The sequence below is a fragment of the Salmo trutta genome, chromosome 5 (genome assembly GCF_901001165.1).
Source record: "Salmo trutta chromosome 5, fSalTru1.1, whole genome shotgun sequence".
NCBI lineage: Eukaryota > Metazoa > Chordata > Actinopteri > Salmoniformes > Salmonidae > Salmo > Salmo trutta.
Window position 1 is genome coordinate 45,373,618 of NC_042961.1, and position 15,299 is coordinate 45,388,916.

General features: G+C 44.7%; 1 protein-coding gene across 42 annotated transcripts in view; it reads right to left on the minus strand.

The window, feature by feature from the left end:
• LOC115194257 (receptor-type tyrosine-protein phosphatase delta) overlaps window positions 1-15,299 on the minus strand; it is a 393,126-nt gene that overhangs the window by 159,366 nt on the left and 218,461 nt on the right. For all 42 annotated transcript variants that reach the window (XM_029753824.1, XM_029753815.1, XM_029753802.1 and 39 more), the window contains one exon: window positions 215-385. In XM_029753824.1, coding sequence (XP_029609684.1) covers window positions 215-302 — 88 coding nt within the window. In that variant the 5' untranslated portion in view covers window positions 303-385. The remainder of the gene's footprint in view (window positions 1-214; window positions 386-15,299) is intronic.

Genomic DNA, 15,299 nt, shown 5'->3' on the forward strand with positions numbered 1-15,299 from the left:
GTAGAGGAATGGACTTATGGCCATGTACTCATCAGGGTGTGTGTGGGGGGGGGGGGGGAGAGAGAGAATGCTGTGTTTTTGTTTGTGTATAACTGTTAGTGTGTGTATGTGACAATGAGATAAGACCACTTAAAAGAGACCTCTCTCATCCCTACAGTGGCACGAACTGAGGAGAAAGAGAGGACGAGAAGAAGTGACGAAAAGTGACACTTACTTTCGGCGTCGGCGAGAAGGAGGAGCAGACCCAGGACGAGCAGTGCGGGTCTAGCTATGTGCATCATGGGACAGCTTGGCACCAGCATGCTTTGGCAGCCTCAGTGGTGCTGGCTCACAGAGCTCTGTGAGTCAGTCTGGTCTGACTTCTCAGATGCAGGATATTCACAGCCTGCGGGGGGAGAGAGGGAGTGGGGAAGAGGGAGGAAAGGAGAGAGGGGAGGGGAAGAGAGTGAAGGCATGAATGAAACAAAGTGATTTGGCTTCTCGTACTTTATCTATCTAGTGCACATTTCTGACATACCCACACAGACTCTGACAGCTAAAGAGGAGAGAGGGTGATGTGCTCGCAGGCTATATTCGGACACTTCGGAACGCATGTTAGTGTGCGCACGTCCACACGCACGTACACAGATGAAAGGGCTCACTAATGCAATTTTATCCTCGCAGCGAGGATTTGCGCACATGCTCTAATCAAATGAACTATTTGTTTGTGATCATCACTGTTCCATGTCAGACTTTTACATCATTTGCTAAATCATTTACTGATACCATGTGCTATGAAGAATGTTAGAAAAATAGGTTCTGAGATGCACATACAGAAAACTCACACATTCAACATGCTAGCAGCGGAATCCTAACCTGTTTAGTCTACTATATTAATAACACTAATAGGGAACTAACCCAAACTGTCCCCGGAGGCCATTCAACTCACAGCACCTAATGTCTCCTTTCGTTCTTTATTGAGCGTATGGCGAGACAGTAACATATTGGTGGATTTCTCTCCAGAGACCAGTGCTATCCATAAACTACATAGTGACAAAATGCCACCATTGTTCTTAGTACCCTTAAAGCCATTCAGCGCCACCTCATATTTATGCCCGTCTTACACCAGTAGCTGAAGCTTTAATAACTTTAAGTGTCTCCAAATGGATTAGGACAAAAGAGAACGCAACAAATCTATACAGTTTGATGGAGTACGCTAGCGTTAGCCAAACGTATACTGTATGCAACCAACACCTCCTTTATCAAGCACTGCTTGAAGTACACGTAAAATCTGTATGACCAAGTAGGTTAGGCTTGTGTTCACTCTCATGTTTCGCCACCCCTTCCTTTATCAAAAGCCGCTATGTGGATGGGGTAATTGATCTGACAGCGCATGATAGCATTAGCAAGTAGCCCACTCGATTCCACGTCATGAATTTGCAAAAGCCAGTGCTTAATCCATAGTGACTGACACGTTTTGGTGGTCATGAATTTCTGGACTCTTCTGGTAGCTAATCCGCTCCATGAGCTCTGGTGACACACAGTGTATTAGCATTAGCATTAGCATGCTAACCAGTTAGCATGATAGCCTAGCATGGGAGGAGGCTATTATCTGAGACAGACGGTGCATTCCAACATACACATTTTCCAAGCAGGTCTGCACAGATTATATAATGTGGATTTGGTTCCTGAGATGTAAAACACTTTTCCAGGCATTGTAGATATCTAATCAGTGTGTAGATCTGTGCTTAAAATGTGTATTTGGAACGCACACAAAATGGTTGAACTTGCTTGAGGTACACTGACGCTGAGAGCCTTCACGCTTCTTCAGACGGACACATCATTTGACCTCTGACCTCAGACAGTTTGACATTTAGCAGAGTAGCACCGAATACTAGCTAACAGATAGTATTGACCATTAGCACATTAGCCACACCACAGGCGCAGACAGAGCACTGTTTACCCTCACAAACGCATTAGAGGAATCGCATAATCCTTTTACACACGGGGCTCATTCGTCCGGCTATTTATCTGATGATTTATAAACAAATAAAACATCCAGAAAACCAAAAGTGCAATCAGTGTGGTAGACGATGACAAAGTACCTCATTTCCCTGCTACCCATCTCCCCGCTTCTCTCTCCCCGTTTCTCCCCCTTTTATTCCTTCAGCTGTAGCCTGTAAATGGCAGAAAAGACAGGGAGATAGTGCACCTGTCACACTCCATTTGTGTCGTGGGGAGATAGACGTGACTACCTGTCTCAGAGCGCCGTGAGGCCTGTGGTGGCCGTGAGCGGGGGGCGCGTGGCGAACAGAATCAATTTGAAGCAATCTCAACCTACAGTACGCACCCGCGCACACACACACACAATGGCTCACATGCACACACACACACACACGTACACAAACACACACAGTGTCATACACATACAAGCACACACTAGTATTTATAGTGCATTCTATTCCATAACACTGTAAAAGGATAGGAATATCACTGAAGTGCAACCCATAGTAAGCAACGACAGAAACAGAAAGCTCTTCTAATCAAGGTCGCTGACGTCTTCCCTGACTTTTGCTTTGCATGCGAAATCTGGGTTGATAGCCTTTGAGTTAATTAATGTAGTGTGAATTTCCATAATGACATGACATTAGGAGTCCTCACTATACACAGTACTCAGCAGCCTTCCCTTCCTTTCACTTCCTCCCTCCACTTCCCTCCACATGCTGATACAGACAAACAAAGCCATCTGCATGTTTCGTAAGCACCAACCAGGGGAGAGGAAGGCTGTGCCATCCATGTGAACACAAGCAGCCCTAATGAGAACAAAGTAGCCGACAAATCAATCCTGAAATTGGAACCTAGAGCCTAATAGGGTTCTTCGTCTGTCCCCATAGGTGAACCCTTTGAAGAACCCTTTTTGGTTCCAGGTAGAACTCTTTCCACAGAGGTATTTAACCCAAAAGTTTTACCTGGAACCAAAAAGCGTTCTCCTATGGGGACAGCTGAATAACCCTTTTGGATGTCTTTTTTCCTCGTAGTGTACATCAGAATTCCCTGTGTTACCCAAGGCACATTGTTACCTCAAATATTACCTCTGACCATTGTCACCAAAGCTTTCGTTCCGCAACATGGCCGCTCTGTTTCACGTGTCAGTTAAATTTCACACATACAGCGATGCCGATGCTTCCATTGAACATTTATTGCCACAAAAGAAGAAAAGAAACAAGAACAAATCTTGTCCTTTCTTTCCGAGCCCCTCGGCGGTATTATTGTGTACCTATTCAGCAGTGTTCCATTCAAAGAGCAGGGTTGTGATAGGATCATGCATTATTAAACAAAAGGCAGACAACAAGCACAATGTTAATTAGAGATATTGCCAGGGATATTGCCAGGGAGTGGAGGAGGAGAGAAAGAAAGAAAGAAAGAAAGAAAGAGAGGGAGGGTTGGTGAGTTGTCGTTCTCTCTCCCCTGATTCTTATCACTCCCTGAGAAGGTTGATAGAGGAGGGAGGGAAACAACAGAGAGAGGGATTCTCTGTAGAATGGCTAGCCCGTTTAGTGTCTTCTTCTATTGCATGTGCGAGCTACGTGTCTCAAACAATGACTAGTGATTTATTTCAGAGCTTTTTTTTATCCTGCTGTATGAAATGTCAAACAACGTTTGATAAAAGACACTTGGGCTCATTTTTTTTTGTTAAAACATCTTGAGGTGACTGTTTGATGATCAACAGACGTGAACACATTATTGGAAGCATCAGCATCCTTCACCCTCGATCCCTTTCCCCGCCATGCTGCGGTGGTCTTCACCCTGAAGGCATGCTGTTATAGAAGCAAATTCCATCTACAATGACACATTCTGTGTTAGCGTGCTAACTTAGCGTGCTAGTATATCCACTATATGACCCAAACTAATGGGAACCGAATCCTAACATGAGCATTATATTAATGCAACTGTTGAAAAGAAAAAATTGGCATTGGATAAAAACAATACCCCATAACCAACCTTGACTCATCTTTCATGCATGTTGCCTCAGTTTTGCTTCAACACGTCAATTGGGTTTCAAGGGGTTCTTTATGTTCATGAATAGCATGCAACGCTTTTCTCATCTTATAAAACGGATTACACGGAAACAGTTGTTGTTCTTCCCCCAAAAAACAAAGCGGCCACAAAAATACCAAGACCAACTATTAAGTCAACCCCTTCCTTAATTGTGTGTACACATGCAAAGACAGAACTCTTGCAATGCCACTATATTGGGGCTAAATCAAAAGCTTCACACTGTAAGAATGCCCAAGTATTATGCCTCACAGCAAAACAAATAAGATTTTTGCCTTTTATTAAATGTTCCCTTTCAGTGCCCTGTCATAAACAATGCAGTCATTACATAGTCCAAAACCACAAGTAAAACATGCCAGGTTTCTTAACTCCAGCAAGGTAAAGCTGTGCTTTTATATGTTTTATACAGTATCTTGTTTCCAGATGCCACGCTAGAGGTAAGAGTCAAACGCTCAAGGACTCTATAATTAAGGCAAAACCGCTGTACCATGGCCGAGCGCTCACCCGCCTATTTCAACCGAGAGGTCAAATGGCATCTCCACAGAGGGCATAGGGTATCGTGTACCCATTCCTCACCCTCACAATCTACCCATTTCAACAGAAATATGACTTCAGTAGAGTTGAGAAAAGGCTACATGAAAAATTATTCACACCAATTCAACAATAATAATAATAATAAGGTGCCCTCTGGGTTATTGCTATGTGTCATATGATTGGGGTTAAAATGTCTCCCGTTGGAACACTCGACAAAGGCATTACTTCCCCTAGCAACCGTCCGCCCACCTGTCAAAAAGGGTGCGGGCTAAGTCAGAGCGGCAGGCCATGAGCTTGGGATGCTGGCTGCACTTATTATGCATGACACATGCAGCAGTCTTTTATCTTGCCTCCTTCCACTCATCTATTCATCTCTCTCATTCCAACAAAATCTTCTTCTTCTGTTCTCTGCCTCTCTCATTCACTCTACTTTCTCTCCCCCTGTCTTTCACTGTCATTCCTCTGCCCTTCTCTGTGTCTTTTCTCTCTCTCACTCGCTCATACCTCCCGTCTCTGTACTCTGTTTCCATCGCTCCCTCCATCTCTCTCTCACTTTGATTTAGGACTGGCGTCTGGGACGTTTCTCACGCATCGCCCCAGATCAGCGGGCATGTGTAATAACATCCCTCAAGCTAAGCTAAGCTATGCCCTCAAGTGCAGCCTCCACATGAAAGCTTCTGACAAACCGCGGCTTAGAGAAACTTATTTACTCCCCCCCCTCCTTCCGACCTCAGTCAAACAAGCCTCCCACGCTCATAAATTACGTTTTCAGAGATGCTCGTCCCACCCGAGTTACTCTGTTGTCTCCATGTTTATTCGAACGTCAGAGGTGTTTGTTTATGTCGTGCCTAGCGGCTAATCGCTAAAGGGCTAACAACAAGCTAGCATCCTCTCTAGAGTCCCACTCTTTGTTGTTATGAGTGACGCCTTCCAACATAAGACACTGAGATAAGCTTATTGGGTTCGGGTGACATTTCCTGCGCCAGTAATTGGGTTTAAAAGCACCTGCTGTGTCTGGACGAAGGAAGCAACGGTGATCTTGTCGCTGCATCGTGTCCCCAGGTGTGGGTACAGGAAATGCCAAAGCCATTTCACCTTCGCAGCAGGAGTGTGAACTTTGAGAAGCCTCCAAATAAAGTTTGTCTGAAGGGAGTTGTGTTTGTTTACCTAATCCCCAAAGGTCACTGACAAAGTAAACCCATAGATATGTCTAAGAGTTGCTTAACTTGTGCAATGTATCTATCTGTGGTTATAGCTCTGTAGGGAGAATTTATGCAGGTTGGCATTTGTGTCATGACGTACCCTGGAGACAGCTCTGCAGAGCGGTCACTAGCTGGCACAGCCACAAAGTCATGAAATCTGATTTTATAACCTAACCTTAACCTTAAAAACACCGCTAACCCTAATGCCAAACCCTGACCTTAACTTAAGACCATAAAGCTCTTTTTTCCCCACAGGTATTTTTACAATATAGCCAATTTTGACTTTGCAGCTGGCCTATCTAGTTCCGCCTTCAGGGTACGATTCATGACAATAAACGTCACCCTGCAGAGTTTAAATAAATACAACCGTTTTAACAAGTTGGTGTTTGCCCATATAGCTGAAAGAAAAACTAACAATGGAACAGAGGCCAATATATACTGTATATTCTCAGTTTACTATAATGATCCTATGAGACTATCTAGCACTCTCTCCCTCTCTCTCTCCCTCCCTCCTCTTCTTCCTTTATCTACCAAATTTTCCCTGTCCCTCTTTCCTTGTCCGTTTCGCTTTCTTTCTCTCTTACCCACAGTAAAACACCTCTAGTTCTTTTTTAACCCTTCCCTCGCTCTTTCTCTCTCCCTGCATCTCTCTCTCCCCGCCCCTCCTCTACTCCGTTATCCCCGTCTCACAGCAGCTGTTAGGTTCAGATGGATGGTCCCCCAGTACACGACCTTGACCACCAGACCGGTGAGTGATTATCCCAGTGCCCTGTTGGGCTGCTTCCCTGCACACTGGCATACAGAGTCAAACACACACACACACACACACACGCAAGAAAACACACACACACACACAAAGGCCATGCACACACACAAACCCAGACACTCTCTCCTTCTCACACTCTCTCCTTCTCACACTCTCTCACACACACACACACACACACACACACACACACACACACACACACACACACACACACACACACACACACACACACACACACACACACACACACACACACACACACACACACACACACACGGTTACCCAGAACCTAAGCTTCGGGGGTAAGCATCAGGGACACAAGGGTGGGGAATAACATCACCACAACACTCTACATCTGTGACTGCTTGTTTGTATTTCTGCTGACCTTGATTACATTGGCCAACACATGGTTAATGCAATCATATAGAAAACTTGAATGCCTCTGAGGGCTCCCCCATGCACTTGAGGGGCCACGAGTTCGTGTGCTGTCTTGATGCTGACGATTTAGAAGTGCATAGTGTGTCGTGCTCGTGCCGCCACCGTCCACTGAAGGACACTTCTGTATGAGTGTCGTGTTTCACGTAGAAAGGAACTCATTACCGTGTAAATGTGATGCATTCAAGTGCCCATTGTGTGAGAGGGAGAAAACAGTAGACTCAGCAGCCGCCAACCTGGAAACAGTGGGATTCAATTTACGCCGCATGAACAAGGGAGGGCCAAATCATGTTACATATTATGAACAAGAAAACAGGGGAGAGGGAGGAGATGGAGGGAAAGAGAATGGTAAAGAGGGAGCTGAGAAGGAGGGAGCAGGCAGAGAGACTGAGGTGGGAATAGAGAGAGAGAGAGAGAGAGAGAGAGAGCGCGCCTCGCTGCTAGCTTTTCCCCTGCTCCGTCTGTGCTTGTGCCAAAGCGAGAGAGAGAGAGAGGTGGAGAGTGGTGGAATGAGACAGAGGGAGAGGAGGAGGAGGACAACAGAGCGGAGGGTGGAGAGTGGTGGAATGAGACAGAGGGAGAGGAGGAGGAGGACAACAGAGCGGAGGGTGGAGAGTGGTGGAATGAGACAGAGGGAGAGGAGGAGGAGGACAACAGAGCGGAGGGTGGAGAGTGGTGGAATGAGACAGAGGGAGAGGAGGGGGAGGACAACAGAGCGGAGGGTGGAGAGTGGTGGAATGAGACAGAGGGAGAGGAGGGGGAGGACAACAGAGCGGAGGGTGGAGAGTGGTGGAATGAGACAGAGGGAGAGGAGGGGGAGGACAACAGAGCGGAGGGTGGAGAGTGGTGGAATGAGACAGAGGGAGAGGAGGGGGAGGACAACAGAGCGGAGGGTGGAGAGTGGTGGAATGAGACAGAGGGAGAGGAGGACAACAGAGAGCAGAGGGTGGAGAGTCCTAGGCACACTAGAGCAGTCTGGAGGTGTCGTTTTCCGGAGGGGGGATGACGGGATGGAAGAATTTGCGATGGTCGGAGTATGAGAACGTGTATGGGCTTCAAGATCCTCTGTTTCCTGCAACATGCATGTATGCACAATCTCTTGTTCTCTCTCTCTCTCTGTGTCACACACACACACACACAGTCTCTGCACCATACGCTCCGGGCATCTTGACATCTACCCCCCACCCAGCCACGGTCTGTGGGAGGATGAATAATATCACTTCTGAGAGAGGAGAGAGGGAGGGAGGAAGGGAAATAGAGAAAGTAAGAGAGAAAAGGATGAGGAGGGAGAGAGAAGATAGAGAGGATGGAAAGAAAGAGGAAGATGGAGAGAGAAAAAGAGGGAGGGTGGATGGAGAGAGAGACACAGAGCACAAAGAGAGAGAGAGAGAGAGGGGGGGGAAGGAGCGAGAGGTAGAGAGACCATTCCCACCCCCCTGCCCCTGCTCTCATGCAGTTTTATGGAAAAGACAGAGGCCATGAGAGTAGGAGTGTTCCCCTGAATAGACAAAACAGCACTCCTCTGTGACTAGCGTGGCAGAAATCAACTGAAAAACCACTGCAATTGCATGAGTTCCTACTTCATAGACCAGACCCTAATTCCCAATGCAGTTTTCATAGGAACACAACAGTCACTCCTTTTCTCCCATACAACCAGTTCACCGTTCATCACTTTGAATATCAAGGTATTTTGCCACAGTGACATTTTAGCCGCATTTGTACCAAAGCCGAAGCTTGCTTTAGATATGAAAATGCATTAGTTAAGCATAGACGGAGGATGTAAAGAAAAGCCTAAGGTGTACACACTGCTCTCAAGGGCAATGTCATTATTAAAATGCTAAAGTATCTCCCGTTTTCTAAACGCTAATTTCCGTGATATACCCTGAGATAAATGTAACGGTACATTATATGCACGGGAGCTTTTGAACTATGGCAGGGAGGGTGTATCCCTCAACCCATATCCCCTCAATTAGCTTTAGCATAAATATGTATCGTATTATACCTTCAGCGGTATGGCTAATGTTTCTACCTCCCACAAGCCCACATGATAGGTCATTTCACTTCACGTTGTACCGGCAGCTCTTGACTTGATTCAAAGTTGTGTGTTTTGCACGTTTATGCACGTTGTTTCGTGCCCAACTCCCAAGAGACGAGAGACGCACGGTTAGCGGTCGATTGGACGCCACATGGCTACCCAGTCTGGCTTGACATGAGTATAAAGGGGATTATGACTGCTAATGTTTTGTCATGAATCATGTTTGATTTTTAAAAACAACACACACACACAGCAGAATTCTGTAACTGACACAATAGACCTATTAGCAAAACACAAGCTGATCAGAGTGTGTTATGTGAGAGAGCTGCCAAGATGGCTGTTGACTGGGCATCAAATATTATCACAAATATTAGGCGACTTTGTTGAATAAGCAACAGAGCAATGAAGCCGTGTTGCTCCTTGTGCTCGCTTCAAAGACCATCCTAGGAGGCGTTGAAAAGGTCTACTATTTTACCTGTGGGGGATTTTGCAGGACTCATTTGTTCAGAAATATCCTTTGATGTGTATTTTAGCGAGTCATTTCAATAAAAACACTATATTTCTGGATCATTTTAGACCTCCTTTGGACAAATGTTAGCTACAGTTCCCACAGACTGTGGGAGTGAAATTTGCTTTCTTAACTTGCGGACCTAGTGCGACACACATTGCCGTAAGGACTGAACACAGGCAGGATGTCACGACTTCCGGCGAAGTTGGTGCCTCTCTTTGTTCGGGCGGCGTTCGGCGGTCGACGTCACCGGCTTTCTAGCTGCCACCGATCTACATTTCTTTTTCTATGTTGTTCTGTCCTGATTGTACACACCTGGTTTGCATTACGTTATAATTTATTCCCTATTTGACCCTCTGGTTCCCACATGGTTTTGTGCGTGTTTGTTCTTTGTTTCGTGTTCAAGACTTCCGTGAGCTGGTGTGTTTTTCCCTGCGTGGAAATCATTGTTGTTTCTTTTCGAGTAAAGTACGTATTTTACTCAGATAGGTGTCCTGCGCCTGACTCCGTCCTAACCGCTGCACGCTGACACTTGACACAGGAGTGAACAACTGTCCACATTGACCTTATCTGTTATACAACAGTCTACGTTAGCAAGAATCAAGAATACCTCAATTCAATGCCAAGCCCATTTAACTGATGGCCTATTGTAGTACTAGAACACAACACTGATTTTATGACTTTCAAAATGACTGAATAAGACTCTTTCTTCTCCCCCAGTTTTGAGATGAAATTAAATCAAATCTCAGTTCGGTTTGCAAAGCCAAATAAAAGCCAGCACGGAAGCAATTTGACCCACTACCTCTTCTCCCAGTGCATTTCCAATGACAATGTACATATCTACTTTAAAAGCACATTTCTGTCTCTATTACTTGAAATCATTTTAGATGGAGGCTGTGGCTGTCCCCGTACCAGTTTGATGTTTGTTTTGATAGTTTTCACCCTGATTAATATAGGCATATGTCTCCAGCTTATGAAAACATGATAAGCCCTACCAATTTTTATCTTCCCAGTCACATTTGCAAAAACAGCGCATTTGAAATGAACGTTTGATAAGTGCCTATTCCTACACTGGCATTTCTCCATTTACCAGAGAAACGCTGGCTGTTAGCTTATTTTCTTCTCACTTGGACATAGATTGTGAGACTGTAGTGTATATTCAATATGCAAATGTAAACATTTGATTAATTCCCTCAAAAGACCTACAACCACAGGAATAATACCAATTTTCACACACACGCACACACACAGACAAACAAACAAACAAACAAACAAACAAACAAACACACACACACAGACAAACAAACACACACACGACAAACAAACACACAGACAAGTCTGCACTGACACGATACCAGCATTTTGACTTCGATACCGATACCAGGTGAAATATTTGATTTTTGTATGCATTAACTATACAATATAATTATAGAATATTATATATTTTTTTTTACCAATGTAACTACATAACAACATAATGGGAATCATGTATTTGAATGGTAAATCTCTAGTCTATTGATACTGGTTAAGGCCTCTTCACGAGTTAATTGCATGCACACACACACACAAAACATTCTGGTACTGATCCGTTTTTTCCTGTTCTAGTATAAAACAAGTACCGAAGTTTCGATATACCGAGCAACACTAAGTGCATCATCCTAACTAGCAGAGCCTCCTTTCCAAGAGTTTAAATGACCATTAACTGACTGTCTACATCTTGTCATTAACATGGCTGCCTGTGACAAAGGTGCCAAAGTGGCATCTGAAGCTCCCATTGGTAGAGCCCGGACCCACCTTACCCGCCCAAGTGATATCTGAAGAGAGATAGGAACCATGAATAGAGGATTAGCTACTGCATAATTACTTATTTAAAGATCCTAATTAAGAATTTCATTTAGAGTCGCTGCCAGTGAGATTCTGCCACTGAGGTACTACAGGGAAAAGGTGTGTGTGTGTGTGTGTGTGTGTGTGTGTGTGTGTGGGTGTGTGTCTGACGGTACATTGATGTCGTTTAGCAGATGCTCTTTTTCAGAGAAGCTAACAAGGACTACAACATATAGTACAGTTGGCCTGCTAGGGACATACCATCTCTAATTACTCCAATGCTTCATGCATGACCCTTTTGTGATGAGATGTACAGATGTATTATCTAAATTTGATCACTCTTTTGTTGATGATCATGTTCCTGTGCCGCAGGAAATGCAGATGAGCTTAGTGATTTAAATAAATTCACTGAAAACCCCCACTAACACACGGTTAACAGTATTGCACTTTTCATGTGACCTCATTTTGAACAGCTAATAGCCTAACCACCAATCAAGCAACATTACGGACTAAACGTTCAAATCTTGTTGCTGCAGGATTATTTTGCAGCGACAATACAGGTCAATTTAAGATCCTACATCTGTACTGTTACGTTTACGATGAGGGGCATCATTAAAGGTCATGGTGGTAACCAGTGTGGGATGTGTCTGTAATTACCAGCTGTGGTTCAATCGCCTAATACCATCCACCTACAAAATGCACTCAAAATGCACTCAATGCCAACCATTCCAAAAGGTTACTACACAATTCATAACTTTGCCCACAAACTTGTTTTAGTTGTCAGAACTTGCTTGTCTCCTGTCAGACTGCGGGCAAACGCTGAAATTAATTAGCTATACATTCTCTTTCTCATAATGCAGCCCAGCATCGTGATGTATTGCCTTTCAACTTCTCCTTTTGTTTCATGTACGGGAAGGCATTGTTGTGTGTGGTAACGCCTCGCTAAACCCCTGCTGTTTAGTCGGTTGTAATTAGCCGAGGAAAGTTGCACTTGTGCTAATGCCATGCAAATTATGCTCTACTTTTATGATTGAAATACTTCTTCTTTCACCTGCATGTTTGTTTGGAGTATTGTTAGACTGCAATACTGTATATACAGTATTGGTCACAGATACCTTATGGGGTGTGGATCAGGTAGGGGCGTGGATCAGAAACCAGTCAGTATCTGGTGTGACCACTATTTGCCTCATGCAACACAACACATCTCCTTCACATAGAGTTGATCAGGCTGTTGATTGTGGCCTGTGGAATGTTGTCCCACTCCTCTTCAATGGCTGTGCGAAGTTGCTGAATATTGGCGGGAACTGGAACACGCTGTCATACACGTCGATCCAGAGCATCCCAAACATGCTCAATGGGTGACATGTCTGGTGAGTATGCAGGCCATAGAAGAACTGGGACATTTTCAGCTTCCAGTAATTATGTACAGATCCTTACAATATGAGGCTGTGCATTATCATTCTGAAACATGAGGTGATGGCGGCAGACGAACGGCAATACAATGGGCCTCAGGATCTAGTCTCGGTGCAATTGGGTTTGTTATCCGTAGCTTATGCCTGCCCATACCATTACCCCACAGCCATCATGGGGCACGTTGACATCAGCAAACGTTCATTTCAGCACATGAAACCAACACTTTACATGCTGCCTTTATGTTTTTGTTCAGTGTAGTTAGACAAAGACACCACAGAGAACGTTTGGAGCTACTGTGTGAAGTGTCAGTCATACTGTATATCATTGTTGTTGGAAGCTAGGAGAAGTCAAAACATTTTCCCTCTGCTGTTGAAATGAAGTGATTCCAATACGGGAAACTGCGTATACACATCATTTTACAGCGTCCCTGACAATTCCTTCAACCCCAGACAAAAAAAAAAGAGCCAGCGAGCTAATGACGCTAGCATTGTCAGCCATCAAAGTTATCCTTTTATCTCTCACTCTGAGTGTCAGCCACATCCATTTCCAGCGCTGCAACCAAAACAAATGTGTCAGACAAGGGAGGGAGAAACAAGAGGAAATGTATATTTTTTGTTATCTCTTGAACAGGAGCAATGAGAACACAATCATTGGACGTGATGGCTGGCCTCTGAAGCGTGATCTGACGTGATTCTCGTGGCAGAGTTACGATTGTAAAACCACAGTCTTTACCTGCACGTCAAAAACAGCTTTTATCTGCAGAATCGCTAACATCCAAAAAGTCATTGTGACAGCTCAAAAAAGGTCGTGGACAAAGTCAACTGAGGATGCTATAGTTGTCATTTATCCAAAAGGTTGAGTGTGGTGGAATACATTGTTCCAGACCCTCATTCACTCCACACCAGTGAAACGGTAAGATTCACAATCATAAAGAACACCAAAAATTGCTAACTTTTACTCTACCCCTCTCTTCTTTCAAAAGAAATACAAACAGTTGATACCAACTGGCAGTTAAGACGGTTGACATAGTTAGACCCGGGACTGGTATACATACAGAGGCATCTGAGAGAATGGCTGGGTAAGGAGAGGTACAGTGAGAGAATGCTTGAGCCCCTGATCTTTCCACTGTAGTCGTATCATTGGGGGAGAATACACAGTCTGCAGTTTGCTGATGAACAATTTGACCTGATTTCAGGCCTGGCTACCCGCAAGTCCCTCCACTAAAGATCCTCAGTCTTTCTCTCTCGCTCCTCTCTCCCTATCTATCTCTCTGGGACTACCAGAAAAAAGAGATATCTCAGGGGGACAGTCAGGGCATTGGCCAGTCGCTGGCAGTTAGCCTGCGTGTGATTGAGGTGTCACTAACTTGCAGCAGCATTGGGGAAACAGGAGCTACTTGGAATGGCTTGGGGCTGCTAGCAGATGCTAACTGCTACTACGACTAAACTGTCCCTCCTCCTGGGGATTAATAAATGTTCAACGATAGGGACTGGTGTTGAGAAGATGCCAAGGTGCTCAGGGGCGTAGTGACACTCTGATTTCACAAGTTTTGGATGATGTCCTTGCACCCTGTTGGCCACAACAAAGAATAGGCCAAATATATGAAGGGCGAGAACCAAACAAGCATGCATGCAATATGTGCAGTGTGTGTTCCATTGCACAATTACAGGTGAGAGGTGAAAACTGGGAACTGAACCTAATCAAACTCAACACGCCTTTGCCTTTTGAGGTTTCGAAACATGGTGTGTTGACGAAGGAGCAGTTAAACAGCGAAGTCAGACACCATAACAGTTCAACAAATCTGATATCCCTCTTGGTTATATTTGAGCTTTTGATAGAGTCAGCTATGTTCCTCACTGATCACAAAAGCACCAGAAAATGCCTTCTTTTGTCAAAGTCCCGTTCTCCTCACCTGTTAAGAAAAAAACGGTCTCAGTTTGCACTTGACAAGCTGTCTATCACCCATCTGACCTTAAAGATCAGAAACAAACTGTCCCAGAAACAAACTGGCTCAAAGGACGACTGTACGGCAACAAAGTGTCTGAAACATTCACCTATGCCTCATTTCTCCTGCTAGCTCTCACTTCCTTTTTTTCCCCTCGGTGTGAGAGACAAATCATGGTTCATCTCTTCACCTCAAAAGGTGGTTTTCTCGCCACACGGCAATGCCTGACTGGCTGCCGTCTGTTTGTTTGGGGGAGGAGCCAGTCTTATCCTAATCACTGGCTTTAAACTTTGCTGACTAACTCCTTCGCCTTTGTTGTTCTTACAAGGAGCTTGGCAAGGTGACAATAAGCTTCAAAGGGCTGAAATGTACTCATGCACATAAATGGCAGATTGGTAAGGAGAATGCAGGCTCCATAATCTCTAAGCAGGGGAAGAACAGAACTCTTTGTGCGTGTTTGTGTGTGTACGTGTGTGTTTACACTTGTGTGTACGTGTGTGTTTACACCTGTGTGTATGTGTGTGTTTACACCTGTGTGTATGTGTGTGTTTGTAAACGCCTGTGTGTGTGTGTGTGTGTGTGTGTGTGTGTGTGTGTGTGTG